The sequence below is a fragment of the Prunus mume genome, linkage group LG3 (genome assembly GCF_029339155.1).
Source record: "Prunus mume cultivar Tortuosa linkage group LG3, ASM2933915v1, whole genome shotgun sequence".
NCBI classification, from domain to species: domain Eukaryota; kingdom Viridiplantae; phylum Streptophyta; class Magnoliopsida; order Rosales; family Rosaceae; genus Prunus; species Prunus mume.
The window spans coordinates 6,563,616-6,578,096 of NC_142700.1; the positions used below are offsets into that span (position 1 = coordinate 6,563,616).

Consider the following 14,481-nt stretch of genomic DNA (forward strand, 5'->3'; position numbering starts at 1 on the left):
GGTACATGTACCATGTGCTTTATGGTAGGTATGCTGCATGATCTAGAAAATTAAGCACTAATCGCATAATTAATCAATGTTATTAGAAAATATTATTATAAAAAAAAAAACAATTTTGGAAGATAATTAAGCATATTGTGTTAAGGCATTGACCAGGTCAATGAAATGGTCTGGAAGCAGTGCCCCGAAGGTGGTGCCTAAGAGTTTGAACATTTCAAATTAGGGACCACTAACTTTAACAAAAGGATTGACTTCATGAGATGAGATATATTTTGTCTTCAAACCCTTGTTCTTCGATAGCTACGTTAATTCTTTTATGAAAGTTTGGACTCTAACAATTTTCTAACATGTATTAGAGTTTTGTTTACAAGAAGTTATTAATCTTATTACAATAAAATTTAGGATATTTTAGGGTTTTTTTTGTTTGTTAATTTTGTGCTTTCTTTTCTCATAAAGACTTTATTTGCTTTTCTTAGTTGATTTAGGATTTTCCTTTATGTTTCCTTCGTTAATTAGGAACTCATCAATTCCTAGTAAATTTAGATGGTTGATTGATTTATTTTATTGCCAAAGATGGTTGATTAGGATAGCCAATTTGTGGTGGAATTCGGATTTGGAAATAACAATCATAAACCTTTATATAGGCATACAATCTTGTTCTCAAATATATATATACAGTTCCCTTCTATTGAGGGATCCCTTAAATAATTTTATTTGAGGGACGCCCTTTAGGGAATCCTACAATTTTTTTCCCAATGATCCAAACCATCTATATATAGGCATAGGGATCCCAAACCTTTATATTTAGCATTCGTGCATTTACAAGCATTTATAGAGATGTTAACCATTAGATAGTGAAGCTTCATAGGGTCTTTTTGTCCAGGTGCAGGTAGTCCTTATCTTCACAAACATGTCTATTTCACCAATTGATCTAATGAATTTTAATAAGTCCACATAATCATTATTGTATTATACCAAAATTCCCCATTTGCACCTTATTATATGTATATCTTTAAAATTAAAAATTAAAAACTCCCATCAAACAGCAACCACCTTCCTCCCCAACCGAGCCCCTATACTGCCTACCAATTGCCACTGCCTCTCACTCTATTTTCTTCTCTCTCACACACACCTTCACTAGGTCCTATAATTGGAAGGCACTTCTAGGATTTTCAATTGCAATTTGATTTTGAAGTACATGCTTGCTGTTGAGACAATAATTCCGTGTTAATACGATGGGACTATGGATGGCACAGAGAGAGGTGGTGGCCATGGATAGTAGCAATTAGTGGGAGTGGTTTAGGGCTGGGCGGGTAAGGGCTGGGTTGGGGGCAGAGACTATTATTTTGTATTTTTAATATTTTATTTCAAAGATATTAAGTACACATAAGGTGTAAAGAGATGCTGAGATGTGGACAGTGTCGGTTCTAGGATTCAAAAGCCGGTTGGGCAAAACTTACATACTAAACTCGATGGTACGAGTGAATTTCATTAATTAACATAAAAATATACACGTAGTCAAGGGGACATAATGAGCCATACCCTCAAATGCATCTCTATCCATAAATAAAAGTTCAACAAATACAAAAACTAAAACTAAAACCAAAAGTAAATGCAATGCAAACAACACTATTTAAATCTAAAATTTAACCCTGCGAGGCTTGGAACTCTTAAAAGATAGTTTATAAATAATATGTAAAAAGAATTTTAATCAAACATACCAATTTAAAAAAAAAAACAAATTTTCATAATAGCATACTCAACAATCAAATCAAAATTTATAATTCATTCATAACTAACCCCTAGAATACTCAATTTTAACAAAATCCCAAATCAAAGCCATGCAATAATTCATCCCTAATCAAAGCCCTGATTAATTGCCACAAAATCCCAAAATTATAATTCATCCTTAATTCCTAAAATACTCAATTTTTAATTAAAACTATAATTAAAGATATATAACAAAGGAGAGAACGAGCATAATACTTCTTGTTGACAAAAGGGGAGAATATGTCGTTGCCAAGTTGCCCACTCAAGATAATAGAAGATATAGCCAATAGAGGGAGAATTTGACCCAAAAAAAGAGAGAGGGAGAAACTTGCTGATGTCAGGTTGCAAAGAGAGAATGAGAGAGAAACAAGAAGTCTAATAGCCAAAAGAGAAGGAGAGAGAAGATATGGGACCACCTGGATGAGCAATATATGTGTAGGGTTTGTTTTTAATTTTTTTAAATTTTGGGATGGGTTTATAACACATGTAGGTAATTTAAAAAAATATATATATATTTGGGCTAGCCGCCCATGGATGTGGACTTGTTAAAATTCATTAGATCAATCTAATGGTTAATATCCCTTTAAATGCGTGTAAATGCACGGATGCTAAATGCAGAGGCTTGGGATCCTAGGCATACAATCCTATGGAAAAAGGAAACACAAACTTGCCAAAGAAAACCTAACTTTCTTAAGAAGAAATTAGAATTTTGAATTTTATGATGGTTTAACTAATTGATGCATAAAATGATCCGTCAATTTTTTCTATATAATAATTTTTATTTTTTTTCTTGATGAATATATCACTAGAATTTACAAATGAAGCATTCAAAGGGAATAGTAAATAAATGAAAACGACCATTGGGTAAGGGAATTATGGGCGAAATTCTATAGTGAGGGTGTCATATATGGACTCCTTATGTGGACCTTCATATTACTCACAAGATCATTTCATTAAACTTAACTGAAGCTATGAATCATATGACTACTATGAAGGTACATTACATATGACACCTTCACCATAGAACGACTCGAAACTATGGTTATAGATACTCCAGTCGGACTGGGTTGGGTTGATTTTGGGTTTAGACTAGAATGAGCCACTATCAGGCTTCACTTGAGTTGTCTAGTCAAATTTTGATCAAGCATTAATTTACAGGCCCAGCACATAGAATGTGACAAATTATGCACCTAGGAAGGTGATCGTATTAAGGAGGATAAAATCTGGGACTGTCCTCTCTTGTAAGGATGACAAGCAAATTGGGGTGGGTATGTCATTCCCATCCCCATCCCCATCTCTGTTAAGCATTTTTCCCTCTTCACCGCCTTCATCCCTGTTACACTCTTGTCCTTATAGCTGTGTTTATATTAAGCAGATAAACTTGTAGCTATGTTTATAATAGTGAATAGGAAAAAAAACAAGCGGACCAACTATTAATATAACTCTTTCCAATGGTTTCCAACTTTCGAATCCATCTTCCACAATCATAAGAAAAAGGAAAACCCAACAGGAATATTCATCCAAGACAAAGGAAAGGTAAAGAGAACTAAACTTGGAATTTCCATCAAATAGGCCAAGGAAAACTGGACAAATTCAGTTCCTCACCTTCAAATCCAACATTTCCACATGCTCCACTTATTCTGCTACAAACTTTTGCATGTACAACAATAATATCTCATACAAATGAATTTTTATTCCTTTACAAATATATGTATACGCACACACAAACACAAAGCAGCCTTTACTCTGCCATTTTACCTTCCCAAGCTGCAAGAGATGGAATACTTTGTTCATAACTAAAAAAGTTTCCTGGATCTACAGCAGTCTTCACTTGTACCAATCTGTCAAAGTTCCCCTTGAAGTACTTGGTCCCCCAAACACTAGCTTCTGAGTAGCTTGCATTGCCATTTCCATTGGTACCCAAATCAACATCTCTGTAATTGAGATATGAACACCTTGGTGACTTTGACACATAAGGTGTCATAAACTCATAAAGCCTTCTTATCAGATCAAGGTTTTTATCTGCAACCTCCACACCCTCCTCTTTCCAATTCACTGAGTACTGGATTTTGTACACATTTCCAGCTCTATGTGGAAATGGGGTTTCAAGCTCTGAAATTTCCCTCATTTTTCCACCATAAGGATTGAATGTTAGTACTGGCTTTCTCAGTTCCATCATTTTCTTCCAAAGTTCTTCAAGACCTGACTTTGACATTGGTTCTTGGATGTAATCAGATTTCTTCTTCAGAAATTTTTCTGATGATGGTTGTCTTTCAAGCAAGACATCAGCGGAAGTTCCAATTGGGTAATTAGACCAATACAAGACAGATTCTATCCAACTCGTTTCAATATAATCCTCATGCTTCAAACCCAATTGGGGTAAGCTCTCATCCATCAAAGCATGAAGCTTTTCTGCATTTCCTAGAAACAATGCCACAAATTTAGCTTTCACTGTCTGATGCCCCTTTTTATTCGATTGCATCACAACCACCCTAATGAAAAGATCTTCATGAATTGTATCAGCAACATATTGCCACTGATGAACAATGTCGGTGGCACCTTGTTCTAAAGTCCTCTCAACTCGAAAAACTGTGACAATTTCTGGGACAGGAACCAACTTGATTTTCCAAGAAACAATCACACCAAAGCTAGCTCCACCTCCACCTCTAATAGCCCAAAAGAGGTCTTCTCCCATTGACTCTCTATCTAAAAGTCTTCCATTAACATCAACAATTTGAGCATCAAGTATGTTATCAACAGAAAGGCCATATTTTCTCATCATATTACCATACCCACCTCCACTCAAGTGTCCTCCAACCCCAACTGTGGGGCAAACACCAGCTGGGAAGCCATGGATCTTGCTCTGCTCTGCTACTCTGTAATAAACTTCACCCAATGTTGCTCCAGATTCAACCCAAGCACTCTCATCTTCTACGTTGACACTTATGGATCTTAAACTGAACATGTCAACGATGATGAACGGAACTTGAGACACATAAGAGAGCCCATCATAGTCGTGGCCGCCACTGCGGATTCTGACTTGAAGGGCATGGATTTTGGAGCAAAAGATTGAAGCTTGGATGTGGGAAACGTGTGTGGGAGTGACTATGAACAGTGGCTTTGGGGTTGTGGGTGTTATGAAGCGCAGGTTTCTGATATATGACTGCAAGATGGATGTGTATGAAGAGTTGTTGGGGAAGTAGGTGACTGCAGAGATTGGTGGGGAGGAATATTGGGAATGATTGGAAAGGCATTGGAGGAAGAAGGTGTCTTGGGTTGGATTTGAAGCTGCCATTGAAACATGGAGAAGAAGGAAGAAACCAGCTGCTAAAATTGCACAACTACTCGGAGTTTCCATGAAATGTGAGTTGAGTTTTGTCACTTTTGCCAAATTAACTACCATATGTGCTTGCTTAGTTAGGACAACTAACAAATAATAAGCCGGAAGTTTCTGCTTCCAAGTTCCAAATTTAATGCCTTAAGGATTAAGAATGGTGAACACAGAGAAATTGGGATTGGGAAGGCAAAGCACCCAGCCCAAGGCCAGGAAGTTGGGTAACTCGCAGAGAGACTGGAACTCGTGGCTTGTTGAAGGCCAAGAACTGGAGCTTAATCTTTGACTTTCAGGAAAATTGGGTCTAGTGGATCAGGGATAGTTAGTTTTAGGCCCAGCTTGCTACTTACTTCGGTCCGGTTGAGTTGGACGGGCATTGGGCTTAGACCAGACCAAGCCACAATCAAGGCTTCGCCCCTCAACCCAAATGATGATGATTTTTCTTTTTCTTATATTTTTGGTGTGATTAAGGCCTATCTTGATGCACTAGTGAAGCTCTACTCCAGTTAAGAATTCTCGATTTCATTGGAAGGGTAAAACTGGATTTTTAGAGTGTTAAACTTAATCTAAATTGATGATAGTTGACGTGTCATGTTATGGGTCGTTAGATTATTACAATGACTAAGATTAAATGAAATGTGAGAAAATGCGTTGATTATAAATGCAGAAACTCGGGATCTTGTAAAATGTTACTTCAATTTATAATCAAAATATTAGTCAATCTTGGCCTATTGAATTATTTATGCTAAGAGATTTTGACAGTAGACTCAATTATGATATTAATTTTTTGGTACATATATCTCATGAATTATACTCATGAAAACGAAAGATTAGAACTTTCTTATTAAAATAAATCCAGCCGTGATACTCTTTATATATTGTAAATATTAAGTAACGTGCTTTCTTTCTTTTTTAAATTATGAACCAAACTTCCTAATCGTTGTTTGATTTGGTTTGAGTTCTCTCCTTATCTCAGCTTATACAAATCAAATCGCACCATTCAACGGTTGATTGATTTTGTTGTATTTTTTAAGTGAAACTGATGCAAATGGATCGCTTTCAACCCTAACATGATCCCTTCTTAGTTTATTAATACCAACTTTGCTGCTATGATGTGAAACATCAATAAAAGCCCACCAAACTTTGTCAAACAACTCTACCCTAGAGAAATTTCCCTTAGGAAGATAAGCAAAGCGGAAATGCTACAATGACCAGTTCCCCCCCTTTAAAATAAAAATAAAAATACCAACTTGATGATATGACTATTTTGCATAGAATGGGTTTAACAGTAGGCCAAGCTTTCCCCATTTCGCACATTATGCTTTTCCTTGGTCCAGAACTAGGGAGGAAGCATCTCTACTTTTGAACTCAAACAATATTTCTGGAAAAAGGACTGCCATTGGCCAAGTCAATTGACCAGACTTTCAATATGTGCTAGCGAGAAACTCCTATTGAAACTCAAAACAAACAAGATCATCTTTTCTAGACTTGAGGGCATCCAACACGTGGACAAAATCCATTTGTATAGTTTTCTAATATAATTTGCATTAATTTGTCAATTAGTCCTTGGGGTGCCTAATAGTCAATATTTAGCTTCATTAATTTATAACAATGTAACTCGAACCATGACTTTTTCTAGAGGAACAATTGCTCGAAACTACTACACTAATGGGTACTTTGATTCAAGATAAATTATCTTGATCACATATTCAATGTACAACAATCATAACGTTGCGCTTTACTGAAAAAAATAACACCCCCATTTTATACATAATCAAACAGACTCTACCCGAAAAAAAAAAAAATCAATTATATTAGATATTAATTTAGTCTTGCAGAAGACGCCGTATTATAGAATTAAGAGAGGACGTTGCAACTGGGTATGCTATACTCCAGCGTTGAGGAGGGAGATTTGAAAGGTCCATTTCTCAAACGGATAAGCTCTTCGAATATTAGCCAAGTCTGCTAGAGAGAAAAGTCTACAATTGGATAAAAGTATTGCGAATTTGATACACTAATATTACAATTGGATTTTATAATATTATAAAATTCAACATAACAAGTTGAATTTGATACGCTACACGGGTTGGGTGAGAAACCAAAAACAAATTCAAAGTTTGGGTGCTTTGGCTCCATTATAAATACCGCCCCAAGCCTGTTGTATTATTACACTGCTGAGCATTAAATCAAGAAAGCTACAATCCCACATATTACCAATGAAGTTCAGAAACCCTCCAGTCCTGCTTTTCATTCTCTCCGTCCTTTCACTCTCGATACCATGGACAACTGCAGGAACAGTTTCCATTGATGGCTTTCTCCAATGCCTCACAAAATATCCTCACCCTGCCCACACAATCCAAGAATCAATTTACACCCCTCAAAATAGCTCATTTCAATCTGTTTTGGTAGCACATATCAATAACCGCAGATATTCTACAGCTGCAACTCCAAAACCTTTGGCCATAATAGCAGCCAAGAATGAGTCCCACGTCCAGGCAACTGTGCTTTGTGCCAAACATCATGGTTTGCAAATTAAAATCCGAAGTGGTGGCCATGATTTCGAGGGTTTATCTTACACGTCGGATGTGCCCTTTGTCATTCTCGACATGTTTAACATTAACTCCATTGATGTTAATGTTGCTGATAAGAGCGCTTGGGTTCACTCTGGAGCTACTCTTGGAGAAGTTTATTATGCAATTGGTACAAAAACCAACGTTTACGGCTTTCCTGCTGGGATTTGTCCAACAGTTGGTGCTGGTGGCCATTTTAGTGGCGGCGGCTATGGGTTTTTGATGAGAAAGTATGGGCTTAGCGTCGATAATATCGTGGATGCTAGGCTAGTTACTGCCAATGGTAGAATCCTTGATAGAAAGTCAATGGGAGAGGACGTTTTCTGGGCCATCAGAGGAGGTGGTGGAGCTAGCTTCGGAGTTATTCTTTCATGGAAGCTCAAGCTGGTTCCAGTTCCACCCAAAGTGACTGTGTTCAACCTTACAAAGACCATAGAGGAAGGTGCTACAGATTTGGTTTACAAGTGGCAAACTGTTGCACCTGAGCTGCCCAAGGAGGTCTTCCTCAGAGCACAGCCACAAGTGAAGAATATTGATACCAAGGGAAACAAGACTGTGGGAGTATCATTCATTGGCCATTTCTTGGGAACAAGTGACAAGGTTGTGGCATTGTTGAATGAGAGTTTCCCTGAACTGGGCTTACAACGAAAAGACTGCTATGAAGTGAGCTGGGTGGAATCCACTGTATTTTGGGCTGAAAGTCCTATTGGAACCCCCATAGAAATTCTTCTCAGCAAGCCAACTGAACCAGAGACCTTCTACAAAGGTAAGTCAGACTATGTGAAGGAACCAATTCCAAAACATGTTTTTGATTCTATATGGAAGAAGATGATTGAGATAGAGCACATTTGGTTGGATTGGAACCCTTATGGTGGAAGAATGAGTGAGATTTCTGAGTCAGCAACTCCATACCCTCACAGGGCCGGAAACCTATTTTTTGCTCTATACTATTCGTCGTGGTATGACGAAGGGATTGAGGCCACCAACAAGTACGTTAGCTTAACAAGAGAGTTGTATGACATGATGACACCATATGTCTCCAAGAATCCAAGAGAGGCGTTCCAAAACTACAGGGACCTCGACATAGGTGCGAACCAGGATAATAAGACTAACTTTGAAACTGCTACACTTTATGGAAGGAAGTACTTCAAAGGTAATTTTGATAGATTGGTGCGTGTGAAAACCATGGTCGATCCTCTTAATTTTTTCAAGCATAAGCAAAGTATCCCCCCTCTTTAGAGAGAGATGTATACTATGTACATGTGATATCCATAAACAATAAATTCCACCTCTGAGAGAGAGAGAGAGAGAGAGAGAGAGAGAGAGAGAGAGAGAGAGAGATAGAATAAGTGGAAGAAGGTTAACATAAATCATCTTATGAGCTGTGTGTCATGCTGATGTTATTGATGTTACCAAAATATTCATTTTATTTGTTGTAAAATAAGGCTTGTAGTCTACAATGACGATCTCTTGTAACCTCTACTATATGTGTTCTTTCTAAACCCGAATATAATCAACAAGTCCTTTATGAAAGTTTGTAGTCTACATTAACTCATAAAGGGATTGAGCTTTACGAAAGTTTTCAAATCATGTTCACACAATGAACCTTATCTACAAAAGAAATCAATTGTAGGCTGGCCAAAAATGTTGAAGCACACACCCACAAACTCTCTCCCTGTACGTCTAAGAAATGAAGAAATTATGGACCACTTTTTCTACACCTATCTATCTAATGTTCATGAATCATCTGTTGGGATTTCTTATTCTTCATTTCTTCTTTTCCTTTTCATTCCTAAGCACAAATTCAAGCTTTGATTTTTTTTTCGCTTCACAAGGCCGTGTATGGTTGGAGGCAGACCATTATTATGCATAGGTTATAGGTGCCTGTTGATGAATTAAATGGGTACCAAAAAGAGAAACAAAAACAAAATAAAAGCAAAGCAGCAATCCACCCACACAAAGCATATTATATATAATCAAATTAAATGAGTATAGATGCATATTAAAAACAGCATATTACTAAGTTCTTTTATTCATTTGTCAGTAGAGTATAACTCAGTTGGTTGAGCTCTTCTACCTTCATCTATGTTGGCAAAGCTTTGAAACCTTCAAACACCCAATAAATATTTATGTAAACACACATCCCCTAATCGCTTGTACTCAAAACAAAAATAAACTTTCATTTATCGAAGCCAAAATGTAGGAAAAATAAATTATCAAAGCCAGAATGTAGGAAAGAATTGAAAGCTAATATTTAAAAACTAAAAAGAAACTATTTATTCTGGAAATAGCGGTGTGCCTAATAACTTTCAATATTCATACCTAATTTTTTGAAAGATATCTAAAAGTCAACAAACTAAAACTTAACATTGTTTCTTCCTCAACAGTTTCACCAACCCTGTTAGTTTGTGACTTTGATGTAATGTTGAATATTATTGTTAGGATACTACGTACATATTTAGAAATTAGAATGGTGGATACAATAAAGGCTTCTTATTATGTGCTTTTAATTGTTATAAGATTGTTAGGTTGATTGGCTTCATAAGATTATTATGTGCTTTGATGTAATAATAAGAAATATTTGATGTGTTTGTTTCAATTTGAATTATAATTGATGTGTTTCATTTCACATGACTGTTAGATGTGAAAAGTGTGTAAATGAAAGTTATAGAAAAAATAAAATACTAAATGGGCCGAATCACTGAATACCTATATATAAAATGTATGCACAATATTTTTCTATTGAGAGATTTCTCAAATAATAGATTTGAGAGACATCTTTGGAGCCACTATGAATTTTATTTCAACGATCCGCATTGTCTTATTTTCAAGTCTTCACTCATAGATTATCCTTGCAAAAAATTAGGTAAATTAGAAACTGTTAAGACGTCTAGTAATGCCCACCAAAATCAAGGAACATGTTGCTTCAAAAAAACACTAAAATAAAAATCGTTCAATTGAGTGGTCAAATGGATTCAGATTTAAGTAATTTTTTATAGAGAAAATATTTGAATGAATACCTAAAAAATAGATGGTTCAGATCATTGAAATACAAGGCGGGGTGGGCCCTACAAGGGTGTACCTCAAATAAGCTTATTTGAGGGATCCTATATATATATATATATATATATATATATATATAGTCCCTTCCATTGAGGGAAACCCTTTAGGGTACCCTGCGAATTTTTTTTCAACGATTCAAGCTATTTTTCAAGTCTTCATTCATAAATAATCCTTGCAAAAAATCAGACAAATTGAAAATCATTAAGGCATCTAATTGAGACCAACAAAGTCAATGAACATGGTGCTTCAATAATTTAATTGAATGGTAAAATGATATCGGATTCAAGTAATTTTTTTTTTTTATAGATATGATCTTTGAATTAATATCTACAAACTAGATAGTTTGGATTAGTGAAATACAATGCATAGTGGGCCCTATAAGGGTGTCCTTCAAATAAGCTTATTTGAGGAATCCATCAATAGAAACTCTCTATGTATATAAATATTATTGATCTTAGGCTTAAATCACCAAATACATTGAACCAAACAAACAACCCTACAGTTTGTTTAATTTCATTAAGCTTCTCCTCCCAATTTAGCTCAAACCATAGCCTTCACTGATTCATTAATTTGAAAGAGGTTTTGAAGGAAAAGCGATCCAAACATGGTCGGGTCCACCCATATATAACGTGATCCATTTAATTAAAATCAACTCTATGAAAGCAATGCATCAATAAAATCCCTACATATAAAATCATTGATACCACATGGCCCACATCAATAAAATCCCTACGTCCTTCATGCATACTCCTTGATTTCTATCAGTTTTTCTAAATAATAAACCAGGCTTTCCATATGGTGAGTTTAATAATAGACCAGGTTTTCCACAATCCCATCTATGTTTATGGAGTTTCGGATCAAATTTGTGACAGTCCGTCGTGTACAGAACACCCAATATTACAGATTTTGAGAGAGCGCTTCGCAATCTGGGCGTGCTCCTGCTCTATAATATTGTGAACTTTTCCAATATTATAGATTTTTGTAGATTTTTTTTAGGAAGTCTGCAATGGAAAAGGTTCATGTATAGCAAGCTGTCTGGGTTGAAACTTGAAACTTTAGAATAACTCATCATATGGAAAGCCTGGTCATATGCAATACTTGAAGCAGCAAAGTTGATATTAATAAAATGCAAGGGGATTGCGTACGTGAGAAAACAAAGAAAAAGTCCAAACTTGGGTGCTCTGGCTTCATTATAAATACTGCCCCAAGTCTGTTATCTTATCACACAGCCAAAACTCAAGGCAAGAAAACCATAAGCCTCACAAGTTACGTACCAATGAAGTTCCAAAACCCTACCGTGCTTCTTTTCATTCTCTCAGTCCTTTCAATCTCAGTATCATGGGCAACTTCAGCAACAGCTGACTTCGATGGCTTTCTCCAATGCCTTACCAAACATTCTCACTCTGCTCACCCAATCCAGGAAACAATTTACACCCGTCAAAATGCCTCCTTTCAATCTGTTTTGGTATTACATATCAACAACCGCAGATTTTCTACACCAACAACTACAAAACCTTTGGCCATAATAGCAGCCAAGAATGAATCCCATGTCCAAGCAACTGTGGTTTGTGCCAAACGTCATGGATTGCAAATTAAAATCCGAAGTGGTGGCCACGATTTCGAGGGTTTATCTTACACGTCGGATGTCCCTTTTGTCATTCTCGACATGTTTAATCTTAAATCCGTTGATGTTAATCTTGCGCAGAAAAAAGCTTGGGTTATGTCTGGAGCTACTCTTGGAGAAGTTTATTATGCAATTGCTGCAAAAACCAAGGTTTACGGGTTTCCTGCTGGGATTTGTCCAACGGTTGGTGCTGGAGGCCACTTCGGGGGTGGCGGGTATGGGTTTATGATGAGAAAATATGGGCTTAGCGTTGATAATATCGTTGATGCTAAGATAGTTACTGTGAAGGGTACAATCCTTGATAGAAAGTCAATGGGAGAAGACCTTTTCTGGGCCATCAGAGGAGGTGGTGGAGCTAGTTTCGGAGTCATTCTTTCATGGAAGCTCAAGCTGGTTCCAGTTCCAGCCAAAGTGACCGTGTTCAACGTTACAAGGACCATAGAGGAAGGTGTTACAAATTTGGTTTATAAGTGGCAAACTGTTGCACCCAAGCTGCCCAAAGAGCTCTTCCTCAGGGCAATGCCACAAGTGAAGAATATTGATACCAAGGGAAAAAAGACTGTGGCAGTATCGTTCCTTGGCCATTTCTTGGGAAAAAGTGACAAGGTTGTTGCATTGCTCAATGAGCGTTTCCCTGAATTGGGTTTACAACGAAAAGACTGCCATGAAGTGAGTTGGGTGGAATCCACTGTCTTTTGGGCTGACAATCCTATTGGAACTCCGATAAATGTTCTTCTCAACAAGCCAACTGAACCTGAAACCTTCTACAAAGGTAAGTCTGACTATGTAAAGAAGCCACTTCCAAAACCTGTTTTTGAATCTATATGGAAGAAGATGATCGAGATTGAGAATATTTGGTTGGATTGGAACCCTTACGGTGGAAGAATGAGTGAGATTTCTGTGTCAGCAACTCCATACCCTCACAGGGCCGGAAATCTATTTTTTGCTCTATACTATTCGTCGTGGTATGATGAAGGGATTGAGACCACCAACAAGTATCTTGGCTTAATAAGAGAGTTGTATGAAATGATGACTCCATATGTCTCCAAGAATCCAAGAGAGGCCTTCCAAAACTACAGGGATCTTGACATTGGTGCCAATCAGGACAGCCAGACTAACTTTGAGACGGCTAAACTTTATGGAAAGAAGTATTTTAAAGGTAATTTTGATAGATTGGTACGTGTGAAAACCAAGGTGGATCCTCATAATTTTTTCAAGCATAAACAAAGTATCCCAACTCTTTAGAGAGAGAGAGAGAGAGAGAGAGAGAGAGAGAGAGAGAGAGAGATGATGTATAATAAACTCCACCTCCTATATATAAATATGTGTGTGCGCGCATATATGTGTGTGTGTATATATATAGATAGAGAGAGAGAGAGAGAGAGAGAGAGAAGAGAGGGGTGTGAATAAGTAGAAGCTTGTTTACATGTATGATGTGCATGCTTGGTTGATTATGTTATCGATGTAACCAATATCGATTTAATTTAATGTTGAATAAACTGTTCTAGGAAATTCTATTATTGCATAATAATTATGTACGAAGAATGTTTAATAATATATACTCTCAAGGCTAAAACCCAGGTAGAGCTTATTATAAAGCATTTTAACCTCAATCCTGATAAGCTTAGAGCAGCATATATACTAGGCCTATTAAGGAGTACCTCCTAATTGAACATTGTAATTTTTAATAAGAAAAAGTTCGTTTACTTCTAGACCCATAGAGAATTCACTCCTAATTGAACATTGGAATTTTTTCTAATAATGGTTTTCTTTATCTAGAGAAAGGATCTTATGGTTAATTTTTCATATGAAATTCATACTTAGGTGAAAGGGATAAATTAAAAATTAAACTTGCTGACCACAGATTAGATAGCAAGGTAAACCTAACAACTATATGACTAGTCAATAACTAGTCATAGGTCTGAGTACCCACAGCAGAACGCACATTCATTTATCATTCAATTCTCAAACCCCTGCAAGCCTAGCAAACAACTAAGTGATAACCTATGCACTCAGGAGGACCCGTCAATCTAGGCATCCCCTGTGCTAGCACTAAGTAGGTGAGATGCGTGTGAGAAACAAGTAAGAGTAAGACAAATTTAAAGCAACATTCAAAAGAA

The 14,481-nt window shown here is 36.7% G+C and overlaps 1 protein-coding gene and 2 pseudogenes across 3 annotated transcripts; 2 read left to right on the forward strand and 1 right to left on the reverse strand.

Moving 5' to 3' along the window:
• Positions 1–3,307: 3,307 nt before the first annotated feature.
• On the reverse strand, positions 3,308–5,347 carry LOC103325287 (berberine bridge enzyme-like 8 pseudogene; annotated as a pseudogene). Its single transcript, XR_016125046.1, has one exon. The product of XR_016125046.1 is annotated as a berberine bridge enzyme-like 8 pseudogene (transcript).
• A 1,919-nt stretch (positions 5,348–7,266) lies between these two features.
• On the forward strand, positions 7,267–9,207 carry LOC103325288 (berberine bridge enzyme-like 17 pseudogene; annotated as a pseudogene). The gene has a single exon (XR_016125047.1). The product of XR_016125047.1 is annotated as a berberine bridge enzyme-like 17 pseudogene (transcript).
• A 2,767-nt stretch (positions 9,208–11,974) lies between these two features.
• LOC103325289 (berberine bridge enzyme-like 17) lies at positions 11,975–13,618 on the forward strand. The gene has a single exon (XM_008227445.2). It carries the CDS (start codon positions 12,014–12,016, stop codon positions 13,604–13,606), a length of 1,593 nt encoding a protein of 530 aa, XP_008225667.2. The 5' UTR covers positions 11,975–12,013; the 3' UTR covers positions 13,607–13,618.
• The last annotated feature ends 863 nt before the right edge of the window (positions 13,619–14,481 follow it).

Bases quoted from the DNA above. Each gene is read 5' to 3' on its own strand.
- LOC103325289 (XM_008227445.2), top strand. From the start codon at position 12,014: ATGAAGTTCCAAAACCCTACCGTGCTTCTTTTCATTCTCTCAGTCCTT.